This window comes from Molossus molossus, unplaced genomic scaffold (assembly GCF_014108415.1).
Source record: "Molossus molossus isolate mMolMol1 unplaced genomic scaffold, mMolMol1.p scaffold_m16_p_6, whole genome shotgun sequence".
Classification (NCBI taxonomy): domain Eukaryota; kingdom Metazoa; phylum Chordata; class Mammalia; order Chiroptera; family Molossidae; genus Molossus; species Molossus molossus.
In genome coordinates this window covers 52671139-52688720 of record NW_023425399.1, presented here as the reverse complement: position 1 = coordinate 52688720, position 17582 = coordinate 52671139, and the positions used below count along the sequence as shown (strand labels likewise).

General features: G+C 39.2%; 1 protein-coding gene across 1 annotated transcript in view; it reads left to right on the top strand.

The window, feature by feature from the left end:
- The first annotated feature begins 4260 nt into the window (after positions 1-4260).
- ISY1 (ISY1 splicing factor homolog) overlaps positions 4261-17582 on the top strand; it is a 54468-nt gene continuing 41146 nt past the window's right edge. Inside the window, exons 1-3 of the mRNA XM_036245812.1 lie at positions 4261-4362; positions 6752-6774; positions 7569-7620. Coding sequence (XP_036101705.1) covers positions 4360-4362; positions 6752-6774; positions 7569-7620 — 78 coding nt within the window. The 5' untranslated portion in view covers positions 4261-4359. The remainder of the gene's footprint in view (positions 4363-6751; positions 6775-7568; positions 7621-17582) is intronic.

The window sequence follows — 17582 nt, the reverse complement described above, 5'->3', positions numbered from 1 at the left end:
TGGTTGGTCATGCAGGTGGCAGCCACTCAGTGTGTCCCTTTCACGTGGATGTTTCTCTCTCTCTCTCTCTCTCTCTCTCTCTCTCTCTCTCTCTCTCTCATTTTCTCTCTCTCTCTCTCTTCCTCCCACTCTGTCTGATCAAAAAAATGGAAAAATGTCCTCGGGTGAGGATACAAAAATAAATAAGAAAAAAAAAGAAGGAAGAGAAAGCAGTGGGGAGGGAGAGAGACATTTGTTTGTTCCATTTATTTATGCATTCATTGATTGCTTCTTGTATGTGTCCTGACCAGAGATTAAACTACAATGTTGAAGTATCAGGGCAATGCTCTAACCAACTGATCTACATGTGTTTTCTTAGGTTTGGTTTAAATATTCTTAATTGCAGTTAGCTTGCCCACTTGTGCCCCCAATTATGATAGTCATTAGAGCAAGGATCAAAATGAGGCCTTCACTTAAAGTAGAGGCATGTGGATGGAACAGGGCGGTTCCCCAAATGGAGAATGTGTGACTCCAGTCATTCTGCCTACTAAATTTATACTTCCTGGATCAAGCCACAGAGATTCATGTGTTAGGTACGTGAACTAAGGAGGTTTCTTAGTATTTGGTGTTACTATTGACTAGGCAGCCTTAAATGGTCACTGGAGGCCTTAGGAACCTTTAATTAACAAATGATAAAATAGGTTGAACCCTGGCCAGTTTGGCTCAGCGGTTGAGCGTCTACCTGTGGACCAGAGAGCCCCGGGTTCGGTTCCCGCTAGGGGCACATATCACACACACACACAAAATAAATAAAAATAAAATAATTAAATAAAAAAAAAGAATAGGTTGAGGTTAGGAAAAGATTTGCTGATTTAGGCATAACCCTTTTTAGAAGAATGGGCATTTCATCCAGGTGGTGTTTTTAATTTTGAAAAGTCAGAATCTATATTTGTGTGAATGGTATGGTCTAACACAGATGAGGTTAGACTTGTCTCTAATTTGTGACCATTTGCTTGTCCAATATTTTGGGTGATTGTTTTAACACAGTGAACCTGAACAGGTATGGCAGAGGTCAGTTTGCAATCACAGGACCCTTTTTTCTGAAGTGGACAAAATTCAGAGGCAAGATTTTTGTTTTTCTGTTTTTTAAACAGAAAACCTGAGAGCAGAAGCTAGAACTTGGCACTGAGAACAGAAAGAAGAACTTGCCACTGACTTTGAAACATTTTCTTCTTCTCTGTTGTGGGTGGAAGAGAGTCTATTCACTCTAGTGGTTTTCATGCTAACTTTCAGAATTATCCTAACTGCCAAGTAGATACTGACTTTTTAAAAATTCGCTTCATTAACTAGGTTTCTGATTCAGATGGATCAACCAAAATATGCCTTGGAATTGGAATATTTGCAAAACAGTAAGTGGTAGTGAATGGAGGAAACATGATTTACCATTTGATTTCATTTTAACTTTTTAAAAAAATCATCACCTGAAGATATTTTTCTATTTCTTTTCAGACAGAGTGGAAGGGGGAGAGAGGTAGAGAAAGGGAGAGAGAGAGAGAGAAACATCTATGTGAGAGGGACACATAGGCTGGTTGCCCGCATGACCCCACCAGGGCCGGGGACAAACTGCAACTGAGGTACATGCCCTTGGCCAGAATCAAACCTGCTACTCACTGGCCAGCACTCATTTTAACTTTTTAAATATTTTATTATGAAAAGTCTTAAAGAAACAGAAGCTATAATGATACAATGAATTTCACTGCAATTTACAAGATTAATGATTATTTAGTAACATGAAAAACTTTTTTAAGGTAAAAAATTGTGTTTATTGGACTCATTATATACTTAGTAAAAAACTTGGTCTTGTGTTTAATTTTCTTCAGTTGATGCAAAAATATTTTATTCCAATTGGTTTGTTTCAATCAGAACCCAAATGCTCTGCATACAATGTACTTTGTAATGTCTTATATGTCTCTTAAATCTTTAAGAGTTCCCAGTTTTTATTGTGAAAAAAAAAAAAATTGAATTCCCAAGTACCTGTATTTGGCATATTGCATCTTGTAGTATTGTTTCATATTGTTTCTCTCTCTCTCTTTCTCCCTCTCTCCCTCCTGTTCTATCTGAATGAAGATAAATGCAAAAATATCCTCGGGTGAGGATAAAAACAAGTAAAATAGTTTCTTTAAAAATAAAAATAATGCAGAGGAGCTAAATAGACACCTCCCCAAACAGGACATACAAATGGCCAAGAGACATATGAAGAAATGCTCAACCTCGCTAATCAGCAGAGAGATGCAAATTAAAACAACAATGAGGTATCACCTCACACCTGTCAAAATGGCCAACATCAACAAATCATCAAACAACTAGTGTTGGCGAGGGTGTGGAGTAAAGAGAACTCCAGTACACTGCTGGTGGAAATGCAGATTGATGCAGCCACTATGGAAAACACTATGGTGTTACCTTAAAAAATTAAAAATTGAACTGCCATTTGACCTAGTGATTCCACTTGTAGGAATATACCCTAAGAAGCCTGAAATACCAATCAGAAAGAATATATGTACCCCATGTTCATAGCAGCACTATTTACAATAGCTAAGATCTGGAAATAGCCCAAGTGCCCATCAGTAGAGGAGTGGATAAAAAGCAGTGGTACATATACACAATGGAGTACTATGCAGCTGTAAGAATGAAAGATTTCTTATCCTTTGAGACAACATGGAGGGACCTGGAGAGTATTATCCTAAGCGAAACAAGCCAAGCAGAGAAAGAAATATCATATGATCTCACTTATTTGTGGAATATAATGAACATAACAGTTTGAGGAACAGGGTAGATCTAGAGACGTGGAAGTAGGGACAGACTAACAACTCTCAGAAGAAGGGGTGAGGGGGAGGGAAGATCTAAACCACAGAATTTATATGCAGGTACGCATAACCAATGGACATGGACAACAAAGCTGGGGATGGTGGGGGGGTGGGGAGGAGGGTGTCAATGGGGAAAAATAGGAGAAACAGCTGTAACAAATATAAATTAATAAAAAAAAAAAAATTAAAAAATTAAAAAAAAATAGCCCTGGCTGATTTGGCTTAGCGGTTGGAGCGTCGGCCTGCGGACCAGAGAGTCCCAGGTTCAGTTCCCGATAGGGGCATGCCCCCCCCCCCCCAATAAAATAAAAAGAAAAGGCAAGCCTAGGGTAGAAGATCTCGGGAATTAAAGTATGTAACTTCTAAAACTTGGCCAAGTAATTTGTCATTTTCTCCCCCAAGGTCTGTTGGTACTGTTGCATGTGGGCCTCCAAAATCCTTCCGGTTTTAGCATCAAAGCCTGGGCTGTGGTGTCAGAACTCATTGGAATCTCAGCTCAAAATCAGTTGTTGGCTTAGATTTGGAGCTGAGTAGTTTTAAGCTCTAGTTTTATCTGTTAAGTGAAAGAAAAGAAAAAAAAAAGACTTTTTATCTTGCAGGATCATTATGGATTACATGAGACATTGTTAATGGCCTAGCACTTAATTGACTATTAAACAGTAGCTTTTATTTTTATTCAAACTTCCTAGCTCTGGCCGGTTTGGCTCAGCGGTTACCGCGTCGGCCTGTGGTCCGGAGAGACCCGGGTTCGGTTCCCGCTAAGGGCACGTACCTCGGTTGCAGTTTGTCCCCTGCCCTGGTTGGTTGTGCGGGTGGCGACCACTTGATGTGTCCCTTTCACATCGATGTTTCTCTCTCCCTCTGTTCCTCTCTCTCCCTCCCACTCTATCTGAACAAAGAATGGAAAGATGTCCTCGGGTGAGGATGATAAAAAAAAACAAAAAAAAAACTTCCTATAGTGCCACCACATTGTGTGCCACCTGAGAATACCTCTCAGTATGTTTGGCAAATCTGAAACCTGCCCCAGTAGTTTAAGAATTCAGGCCATTCGTTGGGGTGAAGAAGACAGCTCTCGAAAGAGCCGGTGGAATGCGTATCTACATTAGCAACTAAAATTCCACACATTCCGACAATTACCAGGGACTACCGCGGTACCAACAGTTACTGCGTCAAATTCCGCAGTTATCGCGAGAGTAAAACCAGCTGCCCAGGGCCGATTTGAACAAATGCATGTCCCAGCACGCAAGCGCAAGTTTGTCAACGCCCCCACCCTTACGCGTTGGTGCGACGTCCAGACGTCAAGGGAAGGCTGCCTTTGAGAGCGAACCTGCATTTCCTCCCTGTTCCGGGGCCAAGTCTCAGTTTTACTTCCGGTCTCCCCCCCTCCCTTTTCCGTTGTGACACAAAAATCGGTGGTTCGGTCAGTTAGAATCTTCAGTTCCCGTCAGTGTTGGCCTTCCTTGAGGCTGGAAAGTTCTCTGGCCACGCGGTCCGAGGGTGGCCCCTAACTTGCACGATGGTGAGTAGGGTGGGGGCGAGCGGGCGCGCGGTGAGGGATCCCCAGCCCCATATGAGGCCCTCGTCATAGGGCTGGAGCCCAGCCGGCATTACTGCGGGCCTCAGGCTCCTAGGCTGTAGCTTGGGAATTCTTTTCTTGCCTCTCTTTGGCTGCCAGAGGTTGGAGGAGGAAACCGGAATCTCGAGAGCCACCATCTCCCAGTGGTTTAATCTAGACCAAGCGCTTTATGTTACCGATAGGGGAAACTAAGGAACAGTTGCACAAGGACCGGCTCCGAATCATGGTGCCTGCCGTTGGCCGGATTGTTAGTCCCCAAGTCTCACAGTGATTGTGACCGTATGTTTCTGGGTTATTTAATTTATATCTGTTCTTCCCCGCAAGGTACAAACTTCCTGAGGTAGGGTCTTTTCACCATTGCTTCTTTAATGTCCAACACTGTGTACGAATGAATGTCATAGTGTCATTGCATGAGGGCGTGATTTCTGATCTGGCGTGGTTGGTTGACTTCTTCATTCATTCAAGAAGTGTCCACGACGGGTAAATATGAGCATACATATAGTGCTGGTTCAAAAATGATGCTCATATGTGTTGGTTATAATAATATTTTCATTAAGTTAGGCCCCTGTAAGAAGCACTCGATCTGGCCGGTTTGTCTCAGCGGTTGGAGCGTCGGCCTGCGGACCAGAGAGTCCCGGTTCGGTTCCCGATAGGAGCACATACCAAAAAAAAAAAAAAAAAAAAAAAAAAAGAAGCACTGGACACCATAGTAAGGTTATAGAATAATTACAATATAAGATCAGATTGGAAGATTGATGAGCACGAGAACCTAAGAACGAGAGAAACCAGTTGACTAGAAGCAGACTTTTCTGTAGGAGGATATACCCCAACTTTACTGTTTCATGCTGCCCTGAGGCTCTTCGTTTCTGACCTGTGGCAGGCATTGGGCAGGCATTGGGAATCTCTTCAGGCCTGGATATTTCTGGCTACAGGGGTGGTTGGGCATTTTATATTACTGTCTCCTCACACTTCCATATTTGTGGGTTAATCACCCTGGGTACATGCCTTTATTACTGATCACTTATTGATTCATTGTTTTGAAGGAAGTTCTATGAGTTCCATGGGAAGAACTATGGCTGAATTCCTAGCACCTACCATGGTGTTTTAAGCATGGAGAAAGCATTGAGAAACACTGAATTAAATATTTAGGAACTGTACGCTTTAATGAAATAGCCAAGACAACCTCATCCTTCAGGATGATGGCTTCCCCTTGGAGAGCCTCTATTTTATTCCTTAGTATTTGTGTTCATTTAGATATTTGTGATCTTTAGATATTGTGTTCATTTATCCACCACTTTTGCTGCGTATCTATAAACTGCATAACTGATGTCTTCATGTATTTATCTCATCAAGTCATCATGACATCTCTATGAGATAAAAGGTATGATCCCTGTTGTAAAATAGTCTTAGAGAGACCACTTCTCAGGGATAGTAAGTGGAAGAGCTGGGAATAAAATTCAATTACGTGTCTCAGCAAGAACTCTTTCTGCTTATACCCAGAAAATATGTTCCCTGCCCGACATTGTGTTTCAGGGATAATTTACTTGACACTAGTGTGACAGTGCTTACATAAAACTCACTTTGCAAAAGGAAGTCTTTTATCCCTCCAGTTCTACAGCCAGGTAATAGACAGTTGTGATGCTGGATAGAAAGTGCCATGGTAGGTATACCCAGACAAAGGATAGCAGTTTAGTTGGGAAGAAGGGGGTCATGGAAGAATTTTCTGGGATGGTGATAACAAAGGTACGTTTTGAAGGATGAATAGGAGGAGTTAGCCAGATCCAAGGGGTTGGGGAGCAGAGGATTAAAGATTTTAGGTAGAGGGAGCAGCATACATTTACAGGATTTAGAAATCTTTTAATATCTATTTATTTTTAGAGTATGTTTATTAATGCTGGGGACAGTGAAACAAGGCAGGGCTTAAGACAGAAGAAGCAACAGGAAAGAGCCTAAAGAGCCTAGGCAGGACTGCTTTGGCTTTCTGGAAATGTTATAGGAAAGAAATGAGCCTAGGCTGCTTTGGCTCACTGGAATGTCAGAGAAAAGGGGCCTTGGAGTCAGGTTCAAGGGGTTAGCCATGGATGAGCTGCCACTGCCTATTGCTCCCGTGGTTACAAGTCTCGTGGGGAACCTCAGAATTTAGGAGATGCATGCCAGAAAGGGAAGAAAGGTGTGGGAGTGCTGCTGAGAAGGAGAGTGCTCTTTCAGTATTTTTTTGTTACTGTATTTATTTAGTAGTCCAAGCATTTTGCTTGTGACTGTGCCTTAAAAGCAAAGGAGAAAAAAGATATTTTAAAAATGGCTATTTTTCCTCCCTTCTCTCTCCTTTTAGGCCCGAAATGCAGAAAAAGCCATGTAAGTATCAACTCGATTTTGTATGTAAATTTTGTGTAACTTAATTACTACCATGGAGCTCTTTTTGTGTTTGGTTCTTTTGATATATGAGCCTTTTGATATGTGTTTCTTTATCTACATGTTTTAAAATAGTATTCCCATCTTTCCCCATTTGTTTTCTCCATTAGAGTTTTCTGACAGCTCTCAGAACTTTTTCCGGATTAACTAACCTTCATTCACCTGGGGATGGCCCAGGGGCTATGAGAGTGACAGCTGGGGTACTCCAAGATATTAGTCTTTAAATTGTGGATGTGTTGCTCACCACAGTGGTCTGATAAGTAGAGTGTCCCACAGTCTTTACATGGAGTGAAAATAAAATAGATATTTGGGTGTTCAGGAACACACATGGCCTTATAAGTTCCACTCTTTGGAACTTGGAAACACATAATTTTTCTGTGGTTTATTTTTAAAAAAATATTTTTATTGATTTGAGAGAGAGAGCGGAAGGGAGGAGAGCGAGAGAAACATTGATTTGTTGTTCCACTTATTTATACATTCACTGGTTGCTTCTTGTATGTGCCCTGACTGGGGATTGAACCCACAACCTTGGCATATCAGAACGATGCTCTAACCAACTGAGATACCCAGTTAGGGCTCTCTGTGGTTTCTTAGTCACACACACACACACACACACACACACACGAGAATGATGTTAAATATGGTCATGAGCAGATTTATCCTATCCAGGAACTTGGATGATAAGAAGTCTGTGAGCTCTGAGCAGAATCTAATGGAATCTTCTCTCTTTCTGGTAGGACGGCCTTAGCAAGATTTCGCCAAGCTCAATTGGAAGAGGGAAAAGTGAAGGTTGGTGTAAATCTTCCTCACGAGTTGTAAAGTGTCATGAACAAATGTGGTAAAATTCCCTCTTGAGCAGACTTCAAACTCCAAATCTTTCTGTTTCTTGTTTGTATTTGCTGCCACGCTTGTGAGTTTATACACTTGATGAATTCCATCTGTGTCTCTCTATAGCTGGGGCAGTGTGATGATTTGGCTGCTTGTTCTTCCATCTCTTTGTACGACTATAATTGGGTTTTGATATTATCCCAGCATTGTCTAATATTCAATAATAGGAAGTGGAAGTACTGTGGGGAACAGTTCTAACCTGCAACAGTAAATGATCTCAAGTTCAAAAAGATTTAGGCAGGTTAAGGATAAGATGTACTATTCTTTGAACACATACACATACACACACACACACACACACACACACATGAATTTTACATTTTATTTTTTTCTTCACAGTGGTTAGACAATCATACACTTTACAAAGTGTTCTCCCTAATATTTCCAATTTCATTGGACAACATACATAATTATTACAGTATTATTGACTATATTCCCAATGCTGTACTTTACATCCCCATGACTATTTTATTATAACTACCAATTTGTACTTCATTAATCACTTTACCTTTTTCACTCAGTCCCCCAACCTACCTCCTCCCATCTGGCAATCAGTCTATTCTCTGTATCTGTGAGTCTCTTTACATTTTTGTTTGTTTATATTGTTCTTTAGATTCCCCATACAAGTTAAATCATATTGTATTTGTCTTTCTCTGACTGACTTATTTCACTTAGCATAATACCCTCTAGTTCCATCCATGATATCACAAATGGTAAGATTTCATTCATTTTTATTTTTATTTTATTAAAAAAATTTTTTTATTATTAATTTGTTTTTGTTACAGATGATTCTCCTTTTCCCCCCATTGACACCCTCCTCCCCATCCCCCTTGCCCCATCCCCAGTTTTGTTGTCTATGTCCATTGGGTATGCATACATGCATATAAGTTCTGTGGTTGATTTCCCTCCCCTCCCCCCAACACCCTCTCCTCTAAGGTTTGTCAGTCTGTACCCTACCTTTATGTCTCTGGGTTAATTTTGTTCATCAGTTTGTTTAGTACATTATATTCCACAAATAAGTGAGATCATGTGATATTTGTCTTTCTCTGCTTGGCTTGTTTCACTTAGCATAATACTCTCCAGGTCCCTCCATGTCATCTCAAAGGATAAGAGATCTCTTTTTCTTACAGCTGCATAGTACTCCCTTGTGTACCTGTACCACAGCTTTTTTATCCACTCATATACTGATAGACATTTGGGTTGTTTTCAGATCTTAGCTATTGTAAATAGTGCTGCTATGAACATGGGGGTACATAAATTCTTTCTGATTGGTGTTTCAGGTTTCTTAGGGTGTATGCCTACAAGTGGGATCACTGGGTCAAATGGCAGTTCAATTTTTAACTTTTCGAGGTAACACCATAGTGTTTTCTACAGTGGCTGCACCAGTCTGCATTCCCACCAACAGTGTACTTTTCTCCACACCCTCGTCAACACTTGTTTGATGATTTGTTGATGGCGGCCATTCTGACAGGTGTGAGGTGATACCTCACAGTTGTTTTAATTTGCGTCTCTCTGATGATTAGTGATGATGAGCATTTCTTCATGTCTCTTAGCCATTTGTATGTCCTGTTTGGAGAGGTGTCTGTTTAGGCCCTCTGCCCATTTAATTGAATTATTTGTCTTTTGTTGAGTTGTATGAATACTCTGTATTTTGGAAATTAACCCTTATCGTAAGTGTTGTTGGCAATTATGCTCTCCCATATAGCGATTTCCCTTTCTATTTTTTTTTTTTATCCTCACCCGAGGATATTTTTTGTTCAGATAGAGTGGGAGAGAGAGAGAGAGAGAGAGAAAGAGAGAGAGAAAGAGAGAGAGAAAGAGAAACATCGACGTGAAAGGGACACATTGAGTGGCTGCCACCTTCACGACCCAACCAGGGCCGGGGACAAACTGCAACCGAGGTACGTGTTCTTAGCGGGAACTGAACCCGAGTCTCTCTGGACTGCTGTGCCAAAGCGTTCAGGGCCCTTTTCTATTTTGATGCTTGTTTTCCTGTGCAGAGCTTTTTTGTTTCATGTAGTCCCATTTATTCATTTATTCCTTTGTTTCTCTTGCCTTAGGCACAATGCCTAAGTGAAATTTCTGCTGCGTGTGGTTTCTAAAATTTTGTTGCCTGTATTTTCTTCTAGGATTTTATGTATTCACGAATTACATTTAAGTGTTTTATCCATTTTGAGTTTATTCTTATATATGGTGTAAGTTGGTGGTGTACCTTCATTTTTTTGCAAGTAGCTGTCCAATTTCCCCAACACCATTTATTAGAGAGGCTGTCTTTAATCCAGTGTGTATGCTTTTGCCATCTTTGTCAAATATTAGTTGAGTATAATGTCTTGGGTCAATTTTTGGGTTCTCTGTTCTGCTCCACTGATCTGTTCTTATGCCATTACCAGGCTGTTTTCATTACAGTGGCTTTGTAGTATAAAATGATATCTGGTATTGTGATTCCTGCTACTTTGTTCTTCTTTTTCAAGATTGCTGTGGCTATTTGGGGTCTTTTTTGGTTCCATATAAACTTTTGGGATATTTGGTCTGGTTCCATGAAATATGTCATTGGTATTTTAATGGGGATTGCATTCAATCTATAGATTGCTTTGGGTAGAATGGCCCTTTTAATGATGTTAAATCTTCCAATGCATGAACAGGGAATATGCTTTTACTTTTTTATATCTTTCTCTATTTCTTTTTTCAATATCCTATAGTTTTCTCAGAACAGGTCCTTTTCTTCTTTGATTAAGTTTATTCCTAGGTATCTTAGTTTTTTTGCTGCAATGGTAAATGGGATTGTTTTTTTAGTTTCTCTTTCTGTGAGTTCATTGTTGATGTATAAGAATGACGTCGACTTCTTTTCGTTTATTTTTTATCCTCACCTGAGGACATTTTTCCATCTTTTGTTCAGCTAGAGTGAGAGGGAGAGAGAGAGAGAAACATTGACATGAAAGGGACACATCGAGTGGCTGCCACCCGCACGACCCAGCCAGGGCCGGGGACAAACTGCAACCGAGGTACGTACCCTTAGCGGACACCGAACCCGGGTCTCTCTGGACCATAAGCCCATGCTCTAACCGCTGAGCCGAACTGGCCAGGGCTCGACTTCTTGATGTTAATTTTGTATCCTGCTACTTTGCCAAATTCATTTATTAAGTCTAATAGATTTTTGATGGAATTTTCAGGGTTTTCTATGTTCAGTATCATGTCGTCTGCAAATAACGCAAGTTTTACTTCCTATTTTCCAATTTGGTCCCTTTTATTTATATTTATTTATTTATTTATTTATTTATCTATTATTTATATTTTAAAATTTATATATTTTTGTTCTAGATGTTTCTCCTTTTTCCCCCATTGATTCCCCCTTCCCCATCCTCCCCGCCCTGCCACCAGGTGTGTTGTCCATTGTTCATGCATACATGCATATAAATTCTGTGGTTTATCTCTCCCCCACCACCTCCCTCTTTAGGGGATTGTCAGTCTGTAACCCACTCCACATCTCTGGGACTACCCCATTCCTCAGATTGTTATGTTCATTATATTCCACAAATAAGTGAGATCATATGATACTTGTCTTTCTCCTTTTGGCTTGTTTCACTTAGGATAATACTTTCCAGGTCCCTCCATGTAGTCTCAAAGGATAAGAGATCTTTCTTTCTTACAGCTTGCATAGTACTCCATTGTGTCCTTTATTTCTTTGGTTAAGTTTATTCTTAGGTATCTTAATTTTTTTGCTATGATGGTAAATAGAATTGTTTTTTTTTTTAGTTTCTCTTTCTGTGAGTTCATCATTGGTGTATAAGAATGCCGTCAATTTTTTGACGTTAATTTTGTATCCTGCTACTTTTCCAAATTCATTTATTAAGTCTAGTAAATTTTTGATGGAGTCTTTGGGGTTTTCTATGTATAGTATCATGTCATCTGCAAATAATGACAGTTTCACTTCCTCTTTTCCAATTTGGATCCCTTTTATTTTTTTTCCTGTCTGATTTCTGTGGCTAAGACTTCCAGTACTATGTTAAATAAGAGTGGCAAAAGTGGGCATTCTTGTCTGGTTCCTGTTCCTAAGGGAAATGCTTTTAGTTTTTGCCCATTGAGTATGATGTTGGCTGTAGATCTTTCATATATGGCGTTTATTATGTTGAGATATGATCCCTCTATTCCCAGATAGCTGAGCATTTTTTTTGATCAGAAATGGGTGCTGGGTTTTGTCGCATGCTTTTTCAGCATCTATTGATATGATCATATCATTTTTATCTTTCATTTTGTTTATGGGGTGTATCACATTTATTGATTTGCGAATATTGTGCCAGCCTTGCATCGTTGGGATGAATCCCACTTGGTCATGGTGAATAATTTTTTTGAAGTATTAGTATTGCTGGATTCGATTTGGTAGTATTTTGTTTAGGATTTTGGCGTCTATGTTTATCAGGGATATTAGCCTGTAGTTTTCTTTCTTTGTAGTGTCTTTTTCTAGTTTTGGAATTAGATTTACGCTGGCCTCATAAAACGAGTTTGGAAGTCTTCCTTCTTCTTGAATGTTTTAAATAGTTTGAGGAGAATGGTATTAGTTCTTTGAATGTTTGGTAAAATTTTCTCGTGAAGCTGTCCGGGCCTGGGTTTTTGTTTGCTGGGAGAGTCTTAATTCCATTCAATTTCTTTTGTTCAAGTTTTCTATCTCTTCCCGCTTCAGTCCTGGGAGACTATGTGTTTCTAGAAATTGGTCCATTTTGCTTAGATTGTGAGATTTGTTCCCGTATAATTGTTCATAATATTTGTTAACAATCCGTTGTATTTCTGTGGTGTCAGTTATTATTTCTTCTCTTTCATTTCTGATTTTGTGTATTTGGGTTTTCTCTGTTTCTTTGTGGGTCTAGGTAAGGATTCATCAATCTTGTTTATCTTTTCCAAGAACCAGATCTTTGTTTCATTGATCCTTTGAATTGTTTTTTTTTTGGTTCCATGTCATTTATTTCTGCTCTGATCTTTACTATTTCCTTCCTAATACTTGCTCCGGGGTTTTCTTTTTGTTTGTTTTCTAGTTCTTTAAGTTGTGAGTTTAGATAGTCTATTAGAAATTTTTTTTTGTTTCTTGAGGTAGGCCTGTAGTGGTATGACTTCCCTCTCAGAACTGCTTTCGCTGCATCCCATAGATTTTGTGTTGTTGTGTGTTCATTTTCATTGGTTTCCAGCAAGTTTTTAATTTATTCCTTGATCTCCATGGTAAGCTATTCATTGTTCAATAACATGCTATTTAGCCTCCATGTTTTCAAATGTCTTTGCATGTTCTTGTTGCAATTGATTTCTAGTTGTATGCCACTGTTATTTGAGAAGATGCTTGATATGATTTCAATCTTCTTGTACTTGTAGAGACTTAGTGCCCTAACATGTGGTCTGTCTTTGAGAATGTCCCATGTGCAGTTGAGAAGAATGTGTGTTCTGCCGTTTTGGGGTGTAATTCTCTGTAGGTATCTATTAAATCCATTTGATTTAGCAGTCCATTTAGAGTCTGTGTTTCCTTGTTAATTTTTTGTCTAGATGATCTATCCAGTAATGTCAGCAGGGTGTTGTGGTCCCCTGCTATGATTGTATTGCTGTCGATTTCTCCTTTGAAGTCCTCCAGAAAATTTTTAATATATTTTGTTGCTCCTATATTGGGTGCATACATGTTTACCAAGGTTATATCTTCCTGTTTAATAGAGTCTTTCAGTATTATGTAGTGGCCTTCTTTTTCTCTAGTTATGGCCTTCATTTTGAAATCTATTTAATCAGATATGAGTATTGCTTCCCCAGCTTTTTTTTCTTTTCCGTTTGCTTGAAGGATATTTTTCCATCCCTTCACTTTCAACCTATGTGAGTCTTTTGTTGTGAGGTGGGTCTTTTGTAAACAACATATATGTGAGTCATGCTTTCTTATCCAGGATGCCATTTATTTTTCCTTCTTGTGTAATTCCTGTGGGTAAGACTTCCAGTACTATGTTAAATAAAAGTGGCAAAAGTGGGCGTCCCTGTCTTGATCCTGTTGTTAAAGGAAATGCGTTTAGTTTTTGCTCATTGAGTGTGATGACAGCTATAGGATTTTCATCTCAGTATGTCAAGAAATGATTCCTTTATTCCCACATTGCTGAGCGTATTTATCAGATATGGGTGCTGAATTTTGTTGAATGCTTTTTCAGCATGTATTGATATGATCATATGGTTTTTATCTTTCATTTTGTTTATGTGATGTATCACATTTATCGATTTGTGAATATTTTACCATCCTTGCATCCTACTTGGTCATGGTGAATACTTTTTTTGATGTATTGCTGGATCCGATTTGCTAATATTTTGTTAAGGATTTTGGCATTTATGTTCATCAGGGATATTGGCATGTGTAGTTTTCTTTCTTTGTAGTGTCTTCATCTGGTTTTAGAATTAGAAGTATGCTGGCCTCATAAAACAAGTTTTGAAGTTTTCCTTCTTGGATTTTTTGCAATGGTTAGAGGAGAATAAATGTTAGATCTTCTTTGAGTGTTCAGTAAAACTCCCCCATGAAGCCATCTAGTCCCAGGCTTTTGTTTGCTGGGAGTTTCTAGATTATATCTTTAATTTCCTTCGTTGTTATTGGTCTGTTCAGTTTTTCTGTTTCTTCCTGGTTCAGTTTCGGGAGACTGTGTGATCTAGAAATTTATTCATTTTGCCTAGATTGTTCAATTTGTTGGCATATGATTGTTTATAATATTTTTTTTATGATCCTGTGGTGTCAGTTGTTGTTTCCCCTCTTTCGTTTCTGGTTTTGTTTATTTGGGTCCTCTCTTTTTGTTTCTTGGTAAGTCTGGCTAAGGGTTCATGAGTCTTGTTTATCTTTTCAAAGAACCAGCTTTTTGTTTCTTTGATCTTTCGAATTTTTTTTTTTTTTTAGTGTCTATGTCATTTATTTCTGCTCTGACCTTTACTATTTCTTTCTTTCTATTGGTCTAGGTTTTTCTTTTTGTTTACTTTCTAGTTCTTTAAGTTGTATGGTTAGAAGTCAATTAGGAATTTTTCTTGTTTCTTGAGGTAGGCCGGTAGTGCCATGAACTTCCTTCTCAGGACTGCTTTTGCTGCATCGCATAGATTTTGTGTTGTTGTGTGTTCATTTTCATTTATTTCCAGGAGGTTTTTAATTTCTTCCTTGATTTCCTCGGTATCCCATTGTTGTTTAATAACATGCTATTTAGCCTCCATGTGTTCAAATGTTTTTGAGTGTTTTTATTGTAATTGATTTCTAGTTTCATGCCATTGTGATCTGAGAAGATGCTTGATATAATTTCAATCTTCTTGAAATAGTAGAGATTTACTTTGTGTCCTAACCTGTGGTCTGTTTTTGAGAATGTCCCATGTGCAGTTGAGAAGAAGGTGAATTCTGTAGTTTTGTGGTTTAATTCTGTGTAGATATCTGTTGAATCGATTTTATCTGGTCTGTCATTTAGAGACTCTGTTTCCTTGTTAATTTTTTATATGTCAGAAGGGTGTTGAAATTTCCTGCTGGGACTGTATTGCTGTTGATTTCTCCTTTGAAGTCCTCCAAAAGATTTTTCATATATGTTGGTGTTCCTATTTGGGTGCATATATGTTTAGCAAGGTTGTATCTTCCTGTTGGATAGATCCTTTCAATATTTATAGTGACCTTCTTTGTCTCTAGTTATGGCCTTTATTTTGAAATCTGTTTTATCAGATATGAGCATTGCTACCACAGTTTTTTTTTTTTTTCTTTTCTTTGGAAAAATTTTTTTCATCCCTTCACTTTCAACCTATGTGAGTCTTTTGTTGTGAGGTGGGCCTCTTGTATATAACATATATATGATTCATGCTTTCTTATCTGTTTAGCTAGTCTATGTCTTTTGATCAGAGTATTTAATATATTTATGTTTAAGGTTATTATTTATATGTTATTTATTGCCATTTTTGTTTATTCTGTTTATGTTTTTCTTCCTATTTCTTCTGTTTATTGCAGCAGTCCTTTTAACATTTCTTGGAGTGCTGATTTGGTGCTAATATATTCACTTATTCACTTGCCTTTTTTTTTTTTTGTCTGTGAAGGTCTTTATTTGACCATCTATTTTGAATGATAGCCTTGCTGGATAGAGTAGTGTTGGATGTAGATCCTTGGTTTTCTTTTTTTTTTTTATCTTCACCCAAGGACATTTTTGCATTTATCTTCAGATAGAGTGGGAAGGAGAGAGGGAGGAATAGAAAGAGAAATATTGATGTGAGAGAGACACATGGACTGGCTGCCATCCACATGACCCCAACCAGGGCCTGGGACAAACTGCAACTGGGGTACATGCCCTTAGTGGGAACCGAACCTGGGTCTATCTGGCCTGCAGGCCAAAGCTCCAGCCGCTGAGACAAAATGGCCAGGGCAGATCCGTGGGTTTCATTACCTTGATTACTTTATGCTATATCCTTCTGGCCTGTAGTGTTTCTGTTGGGAAGTCAGCTGATAGGTCTTTGAGGGTTCCTTTGTAGATAATCTGTTGCTTATCTCTTGCTGCTTTTAGGAGTCTTTCTTTGTCTTTGATTTTGGCATTTTAATTATTATGTGCTTGGTGTGGGCCTGTTTGGGTTCTTCTTTCTTGGGGCTGTCATGCTTCTTACTTGTATGCCTTTTTCCTTCACAAAGATAGGGAATTTCCTGTCACTATTTTTTCAAATATATTCTTTAACCGTTGCTCATTTTCTTCTCCTTCTTGCACTCCTGTAATGCAGATAGTGTTATGTGTCTAGTTGTCCCACAGTTCTCTTAAGCTGTCTTTGTTTTTTAATAGTTTTTTCTTTTGTTTTCTGATTGGGTGATTTTTTTCTACCCTGCCTTCTAATGATCTGATCTGGTTCTTGGTGTCCTTTATTCTGCTGGTTATTCCTTCTAATGTGTTTTTTATTTCTGCTATGTCATTCTTCATTTCTAATTAGTTGGTTTTCAATACTTCTGTATCTTTACTCATGTTGTTGAGCTTCCTGATGATTATTACTCTGAACTCTCCCTCTGATATCTTGCTTATTTCCTTTTCATTTATTTCATCTTTTGTCAAATTATCTTGTTCTTTCATTTGGGCTTTGTTTCTTTGTGTCACCATTTTGGCTATCTCAGTGGGTTTTGGAGCCTGCCACATTTTCTGTGTGATTTTTGGTGTTCCACTGGTTGTGGCTCACTCTACTGGGCTTGGACGAGTGTGGGAGGACCCACGTTAAACACTGCTGTCAAGTTTTACTTTCCTGGGTACATTTGTAAGCTAAGGAGAGGTTCACTTATCCTCTAACTATTTGCCTGGAGGCTATTTGTCTCAGTTACTTTATGAGCCTCAGGTGGGGCACTTGCTTATTAAATTTAGATATTAATTAGCCTCAATTTGAATTCCTGCTGGAGGGGATGTTGTTTCTCTCCAGGGCTCTGGGTACTGGCTACTGTCCTGTGAGGGAGTGATTCAGTACAGAACTCCCGGCGTCTACCCCTCCCGAGCCAGGAGCCCTGGACTCTCTCCACTCAGTTCCAGTCCAGTCTGCCTTCCCTCTGCTGGAGCCCAAGGTGAATGGCTATAGCTGATTTGCATGTGAGGCACTTTCTTGCTCATTAAATTGAGATGTTAATGAGCCTCAGTTTACATTTCTCTGTCCTGGCCTGGTGGTGTTGAATTCTTGTAGGAGGGGCCGTTGCTTCTCCCCAGTGCTCTGGGAAGGGGCTGCTTTGAGTACGATAGCTGCTGTTCTGTGAGGGAGTGATTCAGTACTGAACTCCTGGCATCCACCCTTCCAAGCCAGGAGCCCTGGACTCTTGCCACTCAGTTCTAGTCCAGTCTGCCCTCCCTCTGCTGAAGAACAAGGTGAGTGGATGTAGCTGGTTTGGTGCATTTTAG